At 30.6% G+C, this 22,126-nt stretch overlaps 6 protein-coding genes across 6 annotated transcripts; 2 read left to right on the top strand and 4 right to left on the bottom strand.

The window, feature by feature from the left end:
- Positions 1-2,901: 2,901 nt before the first annotated feature.
- On the bottom strand, positions 2,902-3,855 carry GO595_002680 (Pkinase-domain-containing protein; the record flags this gene model as incomplete). Its single annotated transcript, XM_067915616.1, has 1 exon — positions 2,902-3,855. The coding sequence occupies one exon, from the start codon at positions 3,853-3,855 to the stop codon at positions 2,902-2,904; it is 954 nt and encodes a 317-aa protein (XP_067776481.1).
- Positions 3,856-5,539: 1,684 nt separating this feature from the next.
- On the top strand, positions 5,540-7,378 carry GO595_002679 (Zinc finger in N-recognin family protein; the record flags this gene model as incomplete). Its single annotated transcript, XM_067915615.1, has 1 exon — positions 5,540-7,378. The coding sequence occupies one exon, from the start codon at positions 5,540-5,542 to the stop codon at positions 7,376-7,378; it is 1,839 nt and encodes a 612-aa protein (XP_067776480.1).
- Positions 7,379-9,473: 2,095 nt separating this feature from the next.
- GO595_002678 (TKL family protein kinase) lies at positions 9,474-10,659 on the bottom strand (the record flags this gene model as incomplete). The annotated part of the gene is made up of 2 exons (XM_067915614.1): positions 9,474-9,529; positions 9,609-10,659. 2 exons carry the CDS (start codon positions 10,657-10,659, stop codon positions 9,474-9,476), a joined length of 1,107 nt encoding a protein of 368 aa, XP_067776479.1.
- Positions 10,660-11,544: 885 nt separating this feature from the next.
- GO595_002677 (actin depolymerizing protein) lies at positions 11,545-12,507 on the bottom strand (the record flags this gene model as incomplete). Its single annotated transcript, XM_067915613.1, has 1 exon — positions 11,545-12,507. One exon carries the CDS (start codon positions 12,505-12,507, stop codon positions 11,545-11,547), a length of 963 nt encoding a protein of 320 aa, XP_067776478.1.
- Positions 12,508-15,565: 3,058 nt separating this feature from the next.
- On the top strand, positions 15,566-16,750 carry GO595_002676 (tetratricopeptide repeat domain 4; the record flags this gene model as incomplete). The annotated part of the gene is made up of 1 exon (XM_067915612.1): positions 15,566-16,750. The coding sequence occupies one exon, from the start codon at positions 15,566-15,568 to the stop codon at positions 16,748-16,750; it is 1,185 nt and encodes a 394-aa protein (XP_067776477.1).
- Positions 16,751-18,096: 1,346 nt separating this feature from the next.
- Positions 18,097-22,047, bottom strand: GO595_002675 (uncharacterized protein; the record flags this gene model as incomplete). Its single annotated transcript, XM_067915610.1, has 2 exons — positions 18,097-20,416; positions 20,801-22,047. 2 exons carry the CDS (start codon positions 22,045-22,047, stop codon positions 18,097-18,099), a joined length of 3,567 nt encoding a protein of 1,188 aa, XP_067776476.1.
- Between the last annotated feature and the right edge of the window lie 79 nt (positions 22,048-22,126).

The raw sequence follows: 22,126 nt of genomic DNA, 5'->3' as shown, positions 1-22,126 counted from the left end.
AGTCGTTTGAAATCATATGAAAAAAGTTTCAAATTTGCTCGGTTCTGTTTGTGAAAATTATACATAGAAATTCAGAGTTACATTTATAAAACATATGTAATAATAACAAAATTAAGCTTTAAAAATTTATTTTTATTTATTTAACATATTATTTTATCATTCATTCGTATATAATTCCATATATAAGTAATTAACTTTTGCATCAAAATTTGGGAACTTTTTAACTTTTTTAGCATATATAAACAACTCTTTAATAATATTTTGTTGTGCTATAAATTTAATTCTTTGTTTTGTTTCATTATTATTATAAAAGTTATCGAAGAACATAACAACAAAACAAATCAAATTTTCATCACTAAATATAATATTTTTCATTTCTTTAATCAATGAAATTATATAATTTTGTATTAAATACCTTATTTCAATTGGTAATTTACAATTCATTACAAAAGACAAAAAAACTCTAAAAATCGATTCGATATTATTTTTAATGAAATTGATTTCCAAACCATTCGAATTCATTAATTTCAAACAAATTTTTTCAGTATTCGAAAAGAAAATCATTAAAAAAGGTTCGGATTTATCTTTAAATCCATTTATTATATCAGAAAATATATTTAATAATAATGATGAATCATAAAATATGTTTGATTCATCAGATAATATATTAGAAAACCATTTTTGCAATAGCTCAATTTGATTATACATTTTTTCGGGATTATTTAAACACAAATTTGATAATAATTGAGAAGATAAAAATAGAATTTTTTGATTATTAAATATAATTTCTTGACTTTGGAATAAATAATTTATAAATTTCTCTGTAAAATCATTATCATTAGCAAATAAATATTGCGAAATTTCGATTAATAATAACAAAATATTTTCATCGAAATAAAATTTACTATTATTTTCGTCATTTAATTCGATTTTATTTATATTTGTAATGTTTTTAATGAAATTAATTATTGATGTAATATAATTATTAATATTATCTTTTATTATATGAAATATTTCTATTAACACATTTGTTATTATGAAAATTATTTCCAATTCATTAATATCATTTAATTTATCAAATAACAATTGAATAATTTCATTAATTCTTTCATTATTTTTATTATTATTTAAACATTTAATTAAAGTTGGATATATATAAAATGATTCATTATTATTCGTTTGTGAAAGAATCGAAACAATTTGTTCATAAATTAAATTTATGTTTTGTGTTTGTATAAATTTATTCATAAATTTAAATGATTCTTTTATTAATATTTCCGACTGAATAATATTTTTATTTAGAATAGTAAAAACAGAATTAATATCAGATTCATCAATAATGTTTTGAAATCGTTTTAATAAATTATATATCAAACTTAAAGATGACTTTTTTAATGTATAAAATTGACTTTCTGTAATGCAATCAAAAATATTTATTAAATAATTTTTCGGTAATTCAATTGAACAATAATTCGTTGAACAATTTAATACTTTAATCGCTAAATATTTTTGTTGTTCATTCCCAATTATATTCATTCGAAATAAATCCGAAATTTCTTGAATAAGTTTTTGTGGTTCTGTTTTAATAAATGATTTTAAACATTTTGTTACTTCGTTAATTATTTGTTCTTCTTCTTCATTTAAATCATTTTCTATAATAATTTTCATGAAAATCGGTAAAATTTGTTTATATAGTCCTAAAATAAAATGATTCGAAATGTAATTCGAATTTTTCGTGTTGATAATTTCATATTCGATTTCAGAAATTCGTTTCATAAATCGTATCGAATATAAATTATTATTATTAATATCATTTAAAACATGTTCGAAAATAGAATGACACAACATATTAAGTGGTTCAAAATTGTTTTTGTTGTTAATTGGTGAAATTATACGATATGAATTATCAAATATTAGACTTAAGATATCATATGTATATTCACTAAGTTCATCAGGTAATGTTAAAAGAAACGAGATAATTTGTGTGCAATAGTTTTGCAAGTTTAAAAATTTGGTTAAAAGATGAAATGAACTTTTGAAAAGTTTAAGTACATTAATTTGGATATTTGAATATGACTCAAAATCTTCAGTGAATATGCTTTTCCAATCATACAATAAAAGCGAGTAAATAAATGATGTGACTGAGTCAAATTTTGGATAATTTGGAGTAATGATATTGGAATCAATAACATCCTGAATTAACTTAATGGAATTTGCAATTTGATAACCATCACCTACAGATTCAGAAAAAATAAGTGACTTCATGTCATCAAAAAATGAAAGCCATTCATTATTAATAAGTGAAATTATTGCGATTCGTGAAAGTGAAAAACATGCATTTTGAGACATGATATGATATGGATTACCAAGTGTTTTTGCAAAAAGATCTTTGATTATATTTTTCTTTTCTTCTTGATTATTTGTGATCCATTGTTCTTGAAAAAGTTTAGTAGAAATAGTTGCTGACATTAAGTTTGTAATTAACTCCATTCTTTGAACTTCATGTGGTTGAAGTTCAATTCGTGATATCTGTTGAAGAATCAAAGCACAACGATATACAAAATTAAATGGAAGTTCTGCTCTGTACCTTGACATTTCACTAAAAGTTTGTTTTGAAACAGGGATTTCTAAATTAAATAAATTTTCAAGTATAAGATCAACATTTCTTTCTTCATCCATTAATATTTCACATAACATGTCGTTGTTCAGGCGTTGTAATCAGGGCACCCCAATTAAAATTTGTAAACATATCAAAATACAAAATTTTTTTCTCTGTTGAAAAATCACATTTTTACAGATAAAAACGTGTAATATCAGCTTGTTTGGCTTTAGATGCCTTTATATTATAAAAGATACATATGTTTATAGAAAATAATCGATGAACTTTCAAATTTATTTTACTTAGAATCCCTCGAAATAAACGTCAAAAGGTCGCGTTGCAACTACTTCCTGTATAGTAGCAGGATCTGAATAATCTGCGAAGTTACTCGAATCGCCATCATCTTCAACAATCGGCACCAATGGCGGTTGATATCTCATATGATAGACCTTGCTCCAATCAATTCCCTGGAACCACTGATGCTGTTTTATTTCTTCTGCCCCAATCGCTGTGCAGCCCAAACGATGTGTGGCGTCAACCGTTAAAAGGCCTTCCAAAAAATCTGCTGTAATTGGATCGATATAATCTGGGAAATACACTTGCCCTCGACAAATCTTTTGATACATTTTGTTTTCGTTCTCATCGACGAAAGGTGTCTGGCCAACCAAAAATTCATATATTAAAATTCCATACGCCCACCAATCACTACAAAATGAAGACCCTTCACCTCTGATAATCTCTGGTGCTAGGTATTCTGGCGTTCCACAAAGAGTATATGTTCTATCAACAATTCGTTTTGCAAATCCAAAATCGATAAATTTGATGTGGCCTTCGGCATTGAATACAAGGTTTTCTGGTTTTAAGTCCCTGTAAACATATCCTTTTGAATGGAGCATTTGAAATACAAGAAGAATTTCTGCAGCATAAAAGCGTGTAACATCAAGATCAAAACACTGAAGGGTACGTAAGTGAGAAAAAACTTCACCGCCTGCAATAAATTCTTGCATTAAATAAACATTTCTGTCATCTTGGAAAGTTCCATGCAGAGTTACAACAAAAGGGTGTTGTACATCGCGTAATGTGTATACTTCGTTAATAACATGTTCTTTCTGATTGAGTTCGATAATTCTTTCTTTGCTCATAATTTTAAGCACGCAATAAATCTGAGATGGAATATGGAAGGCAAGTTCTACATGAGAGAATGACCCAACGCCTATAGTTCTGATGATTTCGAATTGATCTAAAGAAAGGTCCATTTCTCTCTTCTGCCAATGTACAAAAAAATTGAATGCATTACACAACGTATTTAAGTTTAGAAAAAGCTAAAAAAAGGCTCAATTGAGCCTAACTAATTTTTTTGGATGCTTAGAGGTGACTTTGTTGATATATTGACAATGTAAAGAACCTCATTCCATTAGTTAATGTGACCGTTGATTTGAATTAAATTAATTTTTATTAAGTCAAATTCAAATTTGGAAATCAAATAAACCAGGGTGTTTTTCTTTTGAGGGTTTGTTTTTTTGTTATAACAAGAAGTTCTTTTATGTTTTTAAAGAAATTTTTTTTTAATGAAATAAATATTATATCTGATTGCTAAATTCAAAATTAAAATTAATTTCATCTATTGAAAGGTCAAATAAATTAAATAAGAATGAGAATCTGTTATGATTTGATAAAAAGTTTTCTTCAGTCATATTTTTTCTAAAAAATGTTGTACATTTTCTTAATTCACCATTTTCTATAAATTGTTGATCTCTCATTGAAACATATCCACCACAACATAATTCAGGGTAATGTAAATAAAATTCTTTATAACCTCCTTCCAATAAATAAATGTTTGGGAATGAAAGATTTGGATAATTATTCATTTCTCTATCATATTTTCGAAACAATTCCATTACTTTAGGACCTCTTTCTTTTGAAAATTCACAATGAAAAATTATAGCTATTTCTTTTCCTGTGTCTTTATATGAGTTATATAATTCTATTAGTTCCTTTTTTGTTCTAATATTTTTTGCGCCTATTATTTTTCCACCTAAAAATTCATAATAAAATCTTACATCAATAATAGCAATTTTTTTAAATTTATCCAAAAACAATTGATCGTTTTTGATAAATTCTGAAAGTTGCTTATGTGTAATTAATTTATGTATAGCGAGATTATATTCAAATTGGAGTTCATCATCAATTTCAATAAAATCTGGCTTGGGAATCATATGATACGTCGACATATCATAAAAGTAATTTTTTATATCTCTATTAATAACCATTTTTTTCAATTAATATTTTTAGGGTTTTTTGTAGAAAGAATGTAATCAAAAGTATAAAAAGCAAAAAAGAAAACATAAAACTCAAGTTTTTCTTCTTTTTGATGTAAACGAATATAAATCACAATATTTTGATTAAAAATAATTTGTTTATCAAAAAATCTATTCATGCATATAAGATATCCTCAAATACATCAAAACTAAGGCACAAAACATAAGAAATAATATCATTTTGATTCATCTAAATATACAACCATTACAAAAATTCTTGAAAAGTTATAATGATAAATGAAAACAAAGAATCCTTACCTTTTTTCTTGTATTATTTCATCGTATCCTAAAACCAAATTCTTCATAATTTTTTTTTTGCAAAAATATTATGTAAAATGAAAATTTTATTTAATTAATTGCTTGAAATAAATATTTATATTTAATATATTAAATTCATAATAGAATAAATGAATTAAATTAGCTTCTAGAAAAATATAAGAGCAGTAGAAGATTAAATTTAATTTAGTGATATAATATAAGATCATTTTTTAAACAATCTTAAGGCAATGCGCTTTGACTTCTTTAAGTATTGTATTCAATCAAAGCTAGATATAAATAAATAATGGTAATTTTTTAGGAATTTTTTCTGCAAATTTTTACAAAAACTGACACAAATTTGCCAATGGAACCAAGTCTTTGCACTCTTGTTCAAAAAAATCCGATCATCAAACAACCAATATACAGTTGTAAAACATGTGGTATTGTTGACGATTATGGTATATGCGAAGTATGCGCCAAAACATGTCATGAAGGGCATGAATTAGTATTAATTTCAAAAGATGCATATGGTTACTGTGACTGTGGCACATTTGGAGAATGTAAGTGTAGGCCACCAATATCCGAGATGAAATGTTCAAATATGATAAATCCCAATGGATCAAAACAACTCACTTTCTTCTGTGAAGAATGTGGTGTAATCTGCTGTGTGTCATGCGCCCTCAAATGCCACAAAGACCATGTTATTTCACTCTACGACATTGTCAATCAAAAATGTGATTGTGGCAGTGGTTATGGTCTTTCTCCCTGTAAAATTATGCCTCCACCCGATCCCCCTCATATATGCACTTTTAAGCGAGATGGACTTCAATTTACACGTCAACATGTTTATCGTTGTGTCACATGTGGCATGGATGAAAACAATGGCCTTTGCGAAGCATGTGCCAAATTGTGTCACAGAGGTCATTACTGCATTGATTGTGGGGAGAAATCCTCTTTTTGTTGTGATTGTGCATTTCTCCATAATCCATTTCAATGCCAATTTTTCCAAGGAAGTGAATCTTCTCTAAAACTCGAATGCGACAAAACGATAAAATACATTTGCAATACCTGTAACACATCTATTTGTTCATCATGCGCACAACTTTGTCATAATGGACATGAAATATTCGAAATTGAAGGCGAAAGTAGTAATACGCAATGCGAATGCGGAAAACATTGTAAACTTCCAATGATAATTCCACGACAAATTATCAAACCCGTCGAAGGACATTGCACGTTTGAGCAAACAGGCAAAGAATATGCGCCACACGAGCGAATGTTCCAATGTCGCACGTGTCGAATTGATAATGGAAGTGGCGTATGCGAAGAGTGTGCTAAGGTGTGTCACAAAGGGCACGATTTAGTCGAAATCAAAAACGTTCCCGACTTTTACTGCGACTGCGGCGCCGGCGACTGTGCGTATCCGTGTAAGCTAATGAAGACAAAGGAAAACAAATGCTCAATACAAGAAAACGGAGTCAAATATGTGAAACAGAAAATGTACTATTGCAGCACGTGCGGAATCGTCGGTAATTTGGTTGTGTGCGAAGCGTGCGCGCGAGTGTGCCACGCGTCGCACGACGTCTGCTTGGCGGATGAAGGCAAGTGCGCGCTGTGCTGCTGCGGCACGTCGATGTCACATCCGAAGGCGCAGAAGCGGTGCTGCGGCGGGCACTGCGGATGTGAGCACGGCCACGGCTGTGATGGGTGTGAGCACCAATGCGGAAACGAGTGCGGCGGATGTGAGCACGCGCGCAGGCGCACTCCACGCTGCAAACTCGCATCTAAGATCGAGCCCATTGAGTGCGTGTGCGCGAAGTCACAGCTCGGGTTCAAGTGCACTACATGCGGCGTCGAGAACATTTGCGAACACTGCGCTATGCTCTGCCACATGGGACATAGCGTCGAATGCGTAGGAGACATTTCTGATATGGAATGCCAATGCGGTAAATATTGTAAGTTGCCGCTGATGCTGCAGCCGCATGAATGCACATGTAAGAAAAATGGAAAACATTTCGTTGCGATGGGAGAAGTGTTCAGGTGCAACACGTGCAAAATGAAGGAGAACGAGGTGTGCTGCGGAGAATGCACAAAGCAATGCCATAAGGGACACGATTTGGAAAAAGTCGCGCCGCAGATGGCCGTGTGCTGCTGCGGTAGTGGAAAGTGTCCAAACAAGTGCAAATTGATGAATGACGAATAATGAAAAATGTTTTCATGATTAAATATTTGTTAATCGAAAATATTAATAAAAATTTTTTATTTTTTATTGATACTTCAGGAAATATATTTTTAAGATAATACCGTACACATAAACATATTGTTTTATCATAACAATAATGAATATGTGGTTTTTTAACTATGTGTGATTTATTTTGATTCCTTCATTTTTCCATTTATAAATGCTCGGGTAAGTTTTGAAATACACGTGTAATATCGGACACATAAACATATTGTTTTATCATAACATATTCATGAATATGTGGAATTTTAACTATGAATGATTTATTTCGATTCCTTCATACATTTTTAGAACAGAGTTACTGATTTTTGAGTCATATTTGATTGAATGTTTGAGATCTTCCAAACATTATTACCTATTCATAAAACATGATCATTGATATAATAAATAATAAAATTGTACATGGAAAAGAAATAACAAATATTTTTTGGGAAATTCTTAATACCAAATGCACACAAAGACACTCATTTAACAACAAAACAAATTATTTCTATTATTTCTAGCGTTTTTATTAACAAAAGAAATAAATTCCATCTCAATGCTGATTAAACAGCATCGCGGATTTTTTATGTAAATTGATCCAAAAATAGGTTTTTATATTGTTCCAATTTTGGTAATTTCAATTTTCTTACTATTTCCGGTATATTATATTTGATAAAAACTGGCAATGTCTGTTGATACATTGTCAATATTACCATTGTACAAATTGCGTTATTTTGTAATTGTTGGTTACTTAACAAAGTCGGGAAGTAAGGAATTATATCCAAATAATCGCTTACGTAAGAAACACGTGCAATGTTATCAAACAACAATAGACCGCAATTTGCCATTTCGACATTTGGTTGTACGAAAGCTGTTTGAATAAACTCATGTAGAAAACCTCTTTGACTTAATAACTCTATAAAATCTGGTGATTGTGCACTAATTCTTCTAATTGATGTAACAATTGCTTGAATTGATTCGAAAGAACAATTTTCGATAACCTCAAAAAACATATCTATTACATAAGGTAAATGTATTAAACTAAGTCTTAATTCATTATGTTGAAATATTGATAAAAATATTTTTAATTTCGAATCAATATTAATCTTTTTAGGCTCTAACCAATGATTATTTTCGATTAATATTAATGAGCCTTTTAATGTCATTGTGATTTTACATAACAAATATAATGCTAATGATATATTATTCACTGCTAATAATAAACCATTAACTAAACGTGTACTATTTGGTAAGTTTGGTAATCGCGCTATAATGGATGTCGCTTCTAATGGGAAATATTGGAAATGATTTACAATAACTTCTAAAGGTAAACGATTAATGTCAAATGGCATTGAACATAGACATTTATAACTAATTGTTATTACTTCGGATTCATTTGATAACAATGCTTTAGTAAACACTTTCGAGATAAATGTAAATGTTGGCTGACTACGATATATTTGATATAATATAATTAAAAAATTAACTGCGTCTTTAGTGACTAATAAATTAATATAATGTGCAACATATAATTGAACTATCATTTGGAAATTCGGATTTCCTTTAAAGTTAATATGAAATTGTGATAACAAATAAACAAGTTGTTTCGAATATTCACTCGAATATTGGAATAATTCATTAAGAATTCGTAACGGTGTTAATTCTTGTTCATTTCTAGCAATTAATAATATAATTTGTAATAATGGTTTGCATAACTGTGGAGTGTAACATGAAATGTTATTAATGCATTCAGATTCTAATAACATCGGTAAAAACTTCGGATTCTTTTTAAGTAATTTATATATGTTTTGATAAATACATAACGTCGTTTCTTCATCTAATCCTTGGCGTAAGTTATCATCAATGATATGAAAGAATTCATCAATTTGATACGTAGTAATTCGTGAAACAATATAACGTAAGTTCTTTGAGAAGTTTGATGAAAATGGATCATAAATACCACTCATATCTAATGTCAATAAATTATTATTATTAGAAACTGCATAACTAATCGCTATTTGTGATTCATTTAAAAGTGGTACATATGAATTATATTTCACATATGGTGCACTAATTATATCTTGAGTTGTATCAATGTCTGCGTCATACGAAATCCGTTCTCGTCTAGCCCTTCGACTACGATGACTACCACTACTGAAATTATCTTGGAAATCATTATCAAAATAATCATTTCGATGTCGAGACCGACGTGATCGGTGGTGGCCGTTAACTGCGGCACTTTTCAGTTTTGTGAGGCTTGAATTTGTTTGAGTTATTTCTTCTTGTTCTATACGTTGTACAAGATGTGATAACTCTTGCTTTTCTTGGAACTCTTGTAGGCTTTGTTGTTGCTCTTTATTTTTAATAAAATTATAGATTTCATCAACTTTGTCGAAATCTGTATTTTCAAAAAAGGCTTCATGATTTTTAAAGGATTGGAAAACTTCAGAAAATGTAGGACGATCTTTTGGATCATTTTCCCAACAATTTTCAATAAGTTGCCGAAGTCCATCTGGAACATCATCTGGAAGCGGTGGCCTTTGATTGTTTTGGGTAACACCAAGCATGATCTGAAAAAGAGTTAATCCTTCAAATGGTGTTTCTTCAGTGAGCATTTCCCATAAAAGAATTGCAAACGAATAAACATCAACTTTATTATCATAATGTTCTGAATGAAACATTTCAGGAGCCATCCAATGTGGGGTACCAATAGTAACAGTAACAAGTTCATCTTGTTGACCACGAAAACGTGAAATTCCAAAATCAATAATTTTGGGTAAACAATTATTATCAAGTAAAATATTAAGTGACTTTAAGTCACGATGAATAATTGATAGTTCGTGCAATGATGCCATACCATTTGCAATGCACATTGCAATAATTGTCTTTTGAGTATTATCGATTTGTGGTGAACCTGGCTTGTGTTTTAAAGCATCAAAAAGAGAACCATTTCCAACATAAGGTGTTGCAATGCAATATGGGTAGGTATCAGTATATCCTAACAATTGTATTAAAAATGGATTATTACATGAAGCTAAAACCATAACTTCTCTGATAAAATATGTTTTTGCGGTTCCTTCGAGTTTTTTTGATGTTAATACTTTTAAAGCAACTTGGTAATTTGATGGAAGATGAATTGCAAGATAAACATTTGAATAAGCTCCAGATCCAATTTGCTTTATAGTCTTAAAATCTGATGCATTAACCTTGAAGTTTGAAACAGGAGATAATTGTACTGATATTGATGGTTCTTCCTCCATTTTTTATGCCACTTTTAGATAGTCGTATATTCAATGAATTTTGAAAGACTTTTTTGATAAGTTTATACGAGAAATAACTATTGAAATTTTTTTTTTATTCTTAGAGGTATTCAAATTCAAAACGATATTTTGAAAAAATTTCGAAACCTAAAACCATACAAAGAAGATTCTTCGTGAAATTACCAAGATTTTTCAGAATGCTTTGAAATAACTCGAATAAATCATCGCAATAAATTCAGGATAATGTTTTAATTTTCCGAAATTAAATTTTTTTATCAATGCCTTTGTTTTTGTTTGACTGTAAAAGATAATTTTTTGGGTCTTCTTGCACCTTTAATTAACGAAGAATTTTATCTTTCAATCGATGTGTCATTATTAAAAATTAAAATCCGACTGTGAAAGAATTGAAAAATTCCATTACGTATTCAATATTTCCATCCAAAGTCCTTTTTTCTTTGAATTAAATCAACTTTTTCTAAAAAATATGGGCGTTTTTTCTTTTCGTTTGTAAAATTTACAATTTACATTTTGAGGGGTGAAATGGAATATAACCGTTTATCAACTGTCTAAAAATTATAATTCATATGCTTAGCATTCCTAAAGTCATAATGATGATTTTTTTTAGTAACCCATACTCTTAAAGAAAAATATTGACTTCTGTTAAAGGATATAGGTTTTATATCCCAAATTGATATCATCATATTTTCATATTTTTTGAATTTGTCCCAACGGTATATACATGTTTTTTGTCTTTGTTTGTTGTTAGTATTTAATGTTTAATCTTATAAATCCCAAATTTAAACCAGCGTTGATAATTTGCAGCTACAACCATTTAACAATTCAAAAAGTTTACTTCAATTTCAAATAAGATTCACCTCAGTTTATTTACTTTCGTCCAGGAGCTCTTGGCTTACGGTGAACCTTGATCTCGCCATAGCCGTGAGTTTCGTGGACTGGGTTGATTAAAAGATCCAAGTTCGAATCATTGAAATCTCTTTCATCTCTGATTTCGAAGAACTTATCAAACTCAAGACCGACTTCGGAACATCCCTTGATGAAGCTGTGCTTGCAAGTGGAAGACATCATTTTTTCTCTCGACTTTGCATTATCGGGGCAATACAATACAAAGACTTTCAATTTCTCTCCTTTGTTATCATAGTTGATAGCGATGTAGCGCGGAGCTGAGTTGTCGATGTCAGAGAGCGAGTTTCCTGTGCCTGCAGTAGATATGGCTCCACCAGTATTTGATGCCATTCCGGCAACAACTGTTGGTCCGCTTCCACTGGCAAACTGCCTGAGGAGATCTAAGAGATCATCAGCAACTGGCCATGTAAATGTATCATGTGTTGGTAATGAAACTTGGGAAACTGTGTTTTCTTGAGCTTCCTTCTTTTGTTGGATTTCATCTATTGTCATGGAAGCTTCGTCCTTTGTTGTTACATGGAGAAATGCTTTGAATGTAACTTCGGCTATATTGTCAACAAAATAATCACCTAAGTTCACGAAAATTTGGTTGAGATAACGTTGAACTGTTGAGCGGGAGGAAGCAAAAATTGTACGTGGGCGAATTGGGCATTTTGGTGGAATGAAAACAATTAAAACAAATTCTGGATAATCTGGATCCTTCTTCAAATGAATAATGATGTAAGATGGTTTTGATTGTTCAAGGATATCTTGAAGACCATCAAAATCATTTTCCATGGATGATGTTGCTGGAACAGTTCTGACAACTTGAAGGACTTCATTTTCAATTGTAAGTTGAATGGCACGCTTTGATTCATCACTTTTGAAGTTTGCAAGTTGGGATGTAACATCATCACCAATCTCAATCAATGCAGCGTTACTCATTGCGAAAAGTGAGATTCGATTTTTAAATAGTTTACATGGACAATTGGATTTGTTCAATACATAGACACTTTTCTATAGACAAAAAGTGCTGTATTAGCGACACTTTAAAATCTAAACTTTATTTAATTTTTTACAGATTTACAATTTATTCAATGTAAGTTGAACTATATTCAAAATATTCAAAAGAAAAATTATCCAGCTTTCATATGTTTTAAAATTTATGAAGCTAATGTCAAAGCAAATTTGCTGCCATGATGGAGATGATACGTGGATTCATTGTTGATATATTTATAGTGACGTTGTTTTTGGTGTGAAAAAGTCGCTTTTGACGAGAAAACATGTCATCGAAACGACGATCGTTTTTAATTGAATCATAAACGTGCATGCACATCAGTGAATCAACAAGCCCAAAAAGCTCTATCGTTTATCGTTCTTGGATAAACGGCGTTCTCAACTTTTTGAATACAATGCATTGTATATAGCTTATATCAAAAAGTTCTATCGGTTTGCTGTGGAAGTCACAGTGTGGGTACTCCAAGATTTTTTTTTTGCGCTTTATAAATTGCCGAAATGCGTGTTGCTTGCGTGTGTTGATAAGCTTTTCTGTCAGCCCTAAATGCGACATATCATTAATGATCCAGATTGTTCTTCTGCAGCCAAAGTTACTTTAGTTCTTGGAATTGACTTATTAGTTGTGTCTGTAATGTTAGTTATACAAATAGTTTTTATCTTAATTAAAATTTTAAAGGGTGAATGTTGTCAAATCTAAACAGTATATAATCTACCTATTTTTGGATAAATATCTATATTTATAATTTATACTATAATTATCAAATTTGTTTTAAAATGTTCAAATTTCCCTCAAAAACTTTATCATCAAATTTTGTTTTTATTCTTCAGTACTATTTTCACTTTTCTTGTCATCATTAGTTCCTTCTTGTTCAAGAAGCAACTTAACAATTTCTGTATGACCGTTTTCACTTGCTTTAATAAGTGCTGTTTTAAATAATTTAAATAATTTCCAAATATTATTTTGTAATATAAAATTATTAAAATCAATACTAAATAAAATAAATAATTATCCTTAGCATTAACATTAATTCCCTTTTGTTCAAGAAGTAATCCTTTTTCTCAATTAAATATCGTATAAATTCGACATTTCTTGAATTCAAACTAAAAAAAAAACTATTTTTTGGATAATTTTTTCCTTCAAGAAAATAATTAGCAAAGAATATGTTTCCAATTCTTATTGTTTCGTTAATAATGATCATATCTATTTCCATTCCCTCATTTTCCAAAAATGAAAAGATTTCATAATTATCATATTTAATACATCTAATTCCTAAATAAGTTAAATTATTAATTTCTTCAATTTTGTTTTCATAGAGATAATTAAAAGCATCATTTTGATGAAATTGAATTGTTGTTTCATATGTATCTTTAAATGTTGCACAACTTTGCTGACATAAATGAATAATTTCAAGATTTCCACCTGCAATTGCATATTTACCAGTGTTATCTATTTTAGAACCATTCATAAGTAAATATTTAAAACATTTAACTCATCCAAAAAATGCTGCATAATCAATTAACGAAACATTTTCTTGATTAATAAAAGAACATCTTTCATAAAGTGATGGTTCAACTTTTTGATTAAAATTAAAATTTGCTTGCGATGATATTTCTTGAAGTTTTTCTATTTCATCATTTCGAATTATTTTTGAGATTTCATTTGAATTAACTCCTTCTTTAATTAATTGCTTATGCAATTCCAAATAATTTTCTTTAACACGTTGTAGAACTGCACTAAAAATAATATTATTTTTTTTGTATTTTATTATATTGATTGTTTTATCAGATAAGAAATGTGCAAAATAATTGATTTTTTTTCTTTGTATAATGCTTTGATTAACTATGTTTTGTTCATACATTTTCATTAGAATGTAATCAGATTCGCGTGACGTTAATGTAAGAATGAATTGTGTTAATACATTAAGAATTCTGTCAAAACTTTGATCAGACATTTCTTCTTCTTTTTTATCAATTAGTTTTAAATAATCTAAAAATATGTTAATGTTTTATCTTGTGATATACAAGAAGCGAATATCAATCGACAAATTACAAGGTGCCATGTATATGGAAAACTTTTATTGAATAATTTCATCGTTGATTCAGATGTTTCTTGAATATTGTTTTCATTCAATGAAAAAATATACTTTTCAAGCAGTTGTAAGTTTCGAATACTTTCTTTGAATGGAATTATATCCTGACTTTCTTTTATTCCAGTGCCTTGTTTGAAATTTTCTTCAATGTTTTGGCTTGGAACTATTCCCATTATGTAAAAAATGTAAGGGGAAATTAGAACTTTTTAAACATTTTTATGATATGTCATAAAAAACATTCGACTTTCTACATGCTTTACATATTTCGAGAACCCATTGCACGTGGTTATTGATATAATATAAAACGGGTATTATGAATGCAACGATACGAATTGTTGATTGAAAATTGAATTAATTCAATATTATAATATTAAGAATTTTCGCAAGCATTCAAATTTTCGTTGTATAGTATATGTCATTTTTTATTTTCATAGAATATTTTAGGCGAAATTATTTCGATTGAAACACAATTGAATGAGCAAATATTTTCTCACAAACATGAAAATAATTGAATAGGCATTGAAAAACATGTTTCATTTGCATGGTTTACGAAATCGAAAAATCCGATACGTTTAATTCCTTTCAAATCCGGGAGCAACCCCATAAAACCATAATAAAATGCAATATCATGAGGCATAATATCCCTTACTATGACTGATATTCTAAAACCAACATCTAGCTTGTTAGAAACAATTTGCATCATTATTAAATCTATATTATTTTTTAGCATATAAATTATGAAATTGATACTTAATATATTTAAATTGAGAATCGATCTAAATACTTACATCAGCTGATGCCCGATTTTCGGGGTCACCCCTACTATATTTCAAAAAAATGAATGAATTTTAATCATCTGACATATTATCGTTGCTTACCCGACCAAAGATTTTAGAATGAAACCTTTGACTCCTTCCGAACAAAGAAATATTGATGCAACATATGACTTGGTACACCAAGCTGCAATGAATGGCGTTGATAAAGATGAAGAAGACTGGAGAATTCATCCAATGTTTAGAACCGATCTTCCAGAAGACGTCGATAATGATAAATATCTTAGCTGTTTCCAAACTGTAATGTACGAAAATGAAACTCATGATTCATTAGCACTTCATTTCAAAGAGCTTGGTAACGAACTTTATAAATCTGGCAAGCAGAATTGGCCCGCTGCCTCCTCTTGGTGGACACGCGGTCTTCAAGAAAATCCATCAGATCCAAAATTGAAATCAATTCTTCACTCTAATCGCGCTACTGTATCATTGGGTCTTCAACAATATCAAAAAGCCGTTCTGGATGCCAACTGGGCCATCAAGTATGATAAAACCAACAAGCGTGCATTCCTTCGTGCCGCTCATGCATATCAAGGTCTTTCTGATTGGGACAAATCATTAGCTGCTGCCAAAGCAGGTCTTGAAATCACTCCAGAAGAAGATCCAATGCATAAACAGTTCGAAGATGTAATCAAGAACGTCAGCGAGCAAGTTAATTCCATCCAAAAGCGAACTCATTCATATCTCGAATCTTTGAATGCATGTAATAATTACTTTAAGAAACGCAATTACTCAGTTGGAAAACTTCCTTTCTCATGGATGGGCAATTGGGATCTTGCTTTATGTTTTGACGAAGATAAAAATGAAACAATTTGGCCAGTTGCAGTTGCATATGATGAAGTATTACAAATTGATTTCATCGAAGGCGTTTCCGAAAGCACACGAATCATTGATTTGGTGTCAATGATGCTTCCAGGTCTTGTGAAAGGAGTTGAATCGCCACCGTGGGATTCCATTGAGAAAAGGTATCAAATTGATTCCATTATTGTATATGTTGTAACTAATTGTTGTAATTACCAATGGGGAAGAACAACAAAGTCACGTGCGCAAAAGAATTTAGAAGTTAGTATGGAATGTACATTAAACGATATCTTTGTGCAGCCAGACTATGTAATTCCTGGATACCCAATTCTATATATCGCGGTAAGGAATTCTGTGTTTGCAGATAAGTTAAACATATGCGAAGAATTGACGCCGGATGGAAGAAAGAAAATAGAACAACAGAAAAAGGTCGAAGAAGTGACTAAATAAAATATTAATAATTATTCACAAAGAAATTATTTGGAAATTGGTTACAACTTTTGGTTGCATTTGTCAACTTTACAAAGCGCACATTTTTATGACGTTTACTTTTTACAACGTCTGTAGGTAATAGAAAAGTTACAACGATACACGCTTTGAAAATTTACCATAATCATTTAAAAAATCTTTATAAATAACCAATGAAAAATATCGCAAACGTAATAATAAATACATTAATATCTTTGGGTGTCGTATCATTATTGAGAAGGTTCTTCTTATCTTTTGATTTATGGATGAAGTACGTGTTCATAATACGGTTACAGTTGTCATTCGCAATATGTTAACTGATGCTATTGAAAAAAGTGGATTTTTATCGAATTTGCAGTTTAATTGAATTCTTTATTCAACTTTTTGAGGGCGGTTATCCAACGAGAAATGTCACTTAACGTTGAATGAGCGATTCGAAGCTCAAACGAAACTATATAAGAAGAAAGAAATACCTCAATGAATGTGTTTTGCAAATAAAGACTATACTAGACATAATATCTTTAGCTAAAGGGGAATCTTTCAACAAAAATGAAAAATTGGCTGTAGCACATGCCCAAGCAATTGAGGCTGCATGCTGGTCACCCCACTCAAAGCTCACAGCAGATAATTATCAGAAACTCATGAATGCAAAAACAAGAGAGCTTTGTTGTGCTATTGCAAAAAAGGCAATGTTAACAATTGATATGACTCAGCTCTCGAAAATCTTATTAGAAAGCAGTTCGTTACAGAAGGTTGTCCCTTGTGTACCGCCATCAGAATCACCTCCAATACCAAAAGAAAATAATGAAACTACATCTGACTTAATGGAGTTTAAAATCAACGGTGATTTGCCAGATGTAACGCTAATTCATGATGCGGATGATGCAGATTGTTTTAATGAATCGATTGAAACCAACTTTTCGCGTTTAATTCAAGAATTTGAATTTCACGAAATACCATTTTAATGAAATAAAAATCGATAGTGGGTGTTTGGTTTTTATGCAAATACAAAATCAATTGCAATTGATGATTCATCAGCTTTTCTGCTGACTGGAATTTTACTGGAGCAGACGACTCATTGCTCGTAATATTGTTAAAGGTTGGAAAGAAGAATTTTCGGCTCATTTGACAAAATTGTTTTTCGTTATTAACATATTGATCAAATTTTCCGCATAAATTCCACTCTTATAGAAGGCGTTTCGCTATTATCGATTTAAATTTTTGGGAAAGAAACTTATTTGAAATTTCAAATTTTGACAAATTTGCCTAAACTTTGTATTAGTTCGCAAAACTCCGAAAAATTCAAAGCAATTTTAATATTTGTTTATTCATGCATCAAAAATTCCTCCATTAGTTCTTTCTACTAAACCATTTAACAGTGGGCAAACTTTTGTTGATGCTCTATCATCAAAACACACCAAGTACACCTCCAATCCAGACTTCGCAATCACGTCTTCATTAGCTTCTATTGCCTTACACACCACTTCCATTGGATTATCGAACACTCCACCACCAACCAACGTCAGTACGCATTTATTTGATCCGGTTCTTCCCGGGTACTTCAGAGAGTTATTCCACGCTGCCAAAATCGTTGTTCTATATTCCGATCGTAGCATGTGATAAGTCCAATTCAAAGTTTGTTCAGTTTTCGGGCACATTCTAAAGTTAAATGCAGCGCAAAATATTTGATGTACCATTTGATCCTTCACAGATTCTTTATAAACCCATTTCCCATCGCCTCTATTTGTATTAACATCGAGATTTTCATGTACGCCAACTAAATAATTATTTTCATCTTCCCAATTATATCTATTGAACGAATCGATATCATTTGATTTAATTACAGCTTTTCCATGTATAACTTTAATAGGCGTCTTTTGAAGTAAATTAATTTCGGATTTAATTTGTCCTTTAACATTATCATGCTCAATAAAATAGTTACGATATAATATACCAGCGGGGGAAGCTATGGCTAATGTTGGTCCTTGTGTAAGATCAATTGCATATGAAGAAATACCATCGCTTGCACATGAGTTAATACTTGGGAATTCTAAACAATTAAAATTAGACGCGCATTGAAACGTCGCGCCATTATAATTTGGATCATTTTGTTGTCTTAATACATCTTCAATTGATTTCCCGCCTTTACCTTTAATAATGAAAAATCGGCCATTTCCCCTAATTGGTAAATTTTGGAAATCTTTTGGAGAATATAAGTTAAAAGTTCCCGCTGAAAAATGTCTTCTATTTGTTAATGAAATAATTTCGTTGTAATTTTCTTTTGGAATTATTTGTATATTTTTATATACATTTGTTAATGTTTCTTCAAAACCAAAATAATGGATAAACCAATTTTCTCCTTTAAATTCTCCTTGTTTTAGTTTAGTAGTGGTTTTAGGCATTTGTGACATAATATTTATCTTTATAAATTCTTTGATTTGTGGTAAAAAGAAATTTGGTAATTTATGCTTTTGAATAAAATTATTTGCAATTTCATCAGGATCAGAATCATAATTTAAATAACAACGTAAAGACGTATTATCATTAATCATAATAGTGAAAGATGTGTCCCACAAATTCCCTTCTTGGTCTAAAATCTTTGGTTTCTTTTCACGGAAATTAAGGTAACCAATACATATCCATTTTTCATATGAAAAACTATAAAAATAAAATTGAAGTTTCCCATTTTCCATTATATGATATACTTGTCCTGGCTCAGGATTATCTTCAAGTGTTGTAGGAAAATCACTTGGAGTCATTCTTTCTAATGTTTGATTGTGTTGTTCATGTGATTTAAGTGTAATGAAATATGATTGTTCTTGTTCGGGATTTGCAAGTTTATTTGTATCTTTTGTGAAACAATGAATAACACCAGTGGACTCTGCAGTGTAAATATCAGTCATATTAAAATGGCAAATACTCCAAATTGATGTATTAGTTGCATATGAATCCTTAATACAAAATTCATGTAAATCAATATCATAAATAAAACCAGATTCGCTTCCAAGATAACAATGATTATTAATTATATCACAACAATATAAATAAGAATCTGTGACTTGAAGAGAGCGAGTTTCTTGTAGATATGAACGAGAATGAAGTTCCCATTCTTTAAGTACTCCGTCATTTCCAAATGAATAAATATTAACACGATATGTAAATAAGCCACGGACAGCTTCTAAATGCGCTTCTTTTTGCTCGTGGAGAAACTTGCCTGTATTGGACCAGACTTTAATGGAATGATTAGCTTCGGCCGTTATGAAAAAATCTGAAAATTTAATAATATCCCATGATGCTAAATCACCATGGTTAAGAGTAATCTTATCATCACGCTCACTGATTATGTAAGTTTGTTTATCCCAAGATTGATAAGCAAGTTGGTGTTCTCCTAATAATGCAATTCTGCAAATATTATCTTGCGCTCGAAAAATATCATAACTGCTCACATCACTTCCTTCAGCTAAAAGATCTTGAACACGCCAGAAACGTGCACTCTTGTCAAGACTGCCTGTGACTATTGTTTCAATTCCTTTCCATTTTGGTACATATTCAACAGTTGAAAGTCCATTGGTGTGAGCCTGTATTTTTTTAAGCATTTTAATTTCATTACTTTGGAGATTATGGATTATTACGTATAGGAAGCCTTGTCTATCACCTGTAAAAATATATGTAACTTCGCCCTTAGTAATACACTTGCATCCTCTAAGATCTTTGGTACTTATTTTTTGAAAATTCGAGAATTTGAGCAAAGATTGATCCATAAACCAGGATCCAGGAGGTATCAAATAAAGTTTGGAAATTTCACTTTTTGAATTAGAAACAACAAGAAAATTTCTTTTCGTTATTGTTTGTTGAAGTATACCAAATTTCCGAGTCATCCACCAGTGGAAGTGATTCATTGTCTGCTCTTTTTGGACTGACGAACATGAACCTGCCTGTGGAATATATTTCTGGAAGTTCTTAGAAAAACAAAAACAAAAACAAACAAAAAAAAAAAAAAAAAAAAATTATTTTATCATTTAAAACCTATACTTTATTAACTTACTTCTTGTTTCCTTTCTAAGCTTTTTGTAATATTCTTTCAATATTTCTATTGCATCTCCACATTTTATCTTTGGATCAATTGTCTTTAATGCGTGGTGTATTGTCCTTCCATATAAAAATGCATCTTCATCAGTAACTTGGCATGGGTCGTGTCTTATTTTACTCACCAAATCATTTCTTCCATTTTCATCTTCAACGCTATAAGAAACGAATGAATATAATCCATAAATAGATTGATGCTTTGTTGTGCATCCAATCGACACATCTGAAAATGGACCTCCAACTTGAAAGCGTCCGACATGTGAAAGTTCTAATGCTGCTCCAGTCAACTCATCAATGCCATCATTCGATATTCCATTTTCAATACCTTTTAAGTATCCAAAATGATTTCCAGCATTTATTTGTGTCGTGAAATTAGAACGAAGTCGCTTCATAAATTCGCCAACAGTTGTGTTCTTATCGGCATCAGCGGTGACCGTTAAGCTTGAGAATGCACATGCAATTCCAAAATCGACGAATTCGCGGTATGGGCGAAGATTTATTGTGGTCGAAATTGCTCTGTGATCAAAATCACCATTGATGGCTGCAATAGTAAGAAGAATATTGGCCCAAAGACTATCAGTTAACCCATGAACTTTTCCATTCGAATAGCATTTGAAGTCTTTAATGGAAGATTGAAGTACGTTTTGATGAGAAACATCACAGAGATTAAGAAATGTTGGATCTTTGGAATTATATCGAGCAAGATCTGGATCTGTGATATTGAACTTAGATCTAACCGTTGAACTTTGGATTTGATCCCTAAAAGCTATGTCTACGGGTGTGATTTCGTTGGGAATATTTAACTTGGAGTCATATCTAAGAGCATTGAATAAATATAAAAGATATGCGCCATCTGCAACTATATGACTTGCATTAAGTACAATTGTATCCTTGTTAGCACCCAGAGTTGCTAATGTTTGATCCATTGGTCTTGTATGATTATCGTACATGTATTGACAAGCATCAACTAAGTTCAAATTGTCTGGTATTGCACATACTGGAACCTCCTGTTTTTGGGTTAACATTTTATTGTTGCCAACAATTTTTGAGTGTAGACCTAAAACACATTTTGACATTTTTTGAAGGGTTGGCTCTACCAACGATGCGTCTTTACATTTTAATGCCATTTGGAGGTATACCTTAGCGCCGACAAAATAACTTTCCCATGCAACAAGAGGTCGACCTTGGAGCATTTCTAAAAATTGGACTCATCATTTGATAATCATTCAATTTTTATTGTATCTTCACAAAAAATTTATAACGTATTGAATA

This window comes from Histomonas meleagridis (assembly GCF_020186115.1).
Source record: "Histomonas meleagridis strain 2922-C6/04-10x chromosome Unknown contig_20, whole genome shotgun sequence".
Lineage (NCBI taxonomy): Eukaryota > Parabasalia > Tritrichomonadida > Dientamoebidae > Histomonas > Histomonas meleagridis.
This window is presented reverse-complemented; position numbering and strand designations above follow the sequence as displayed.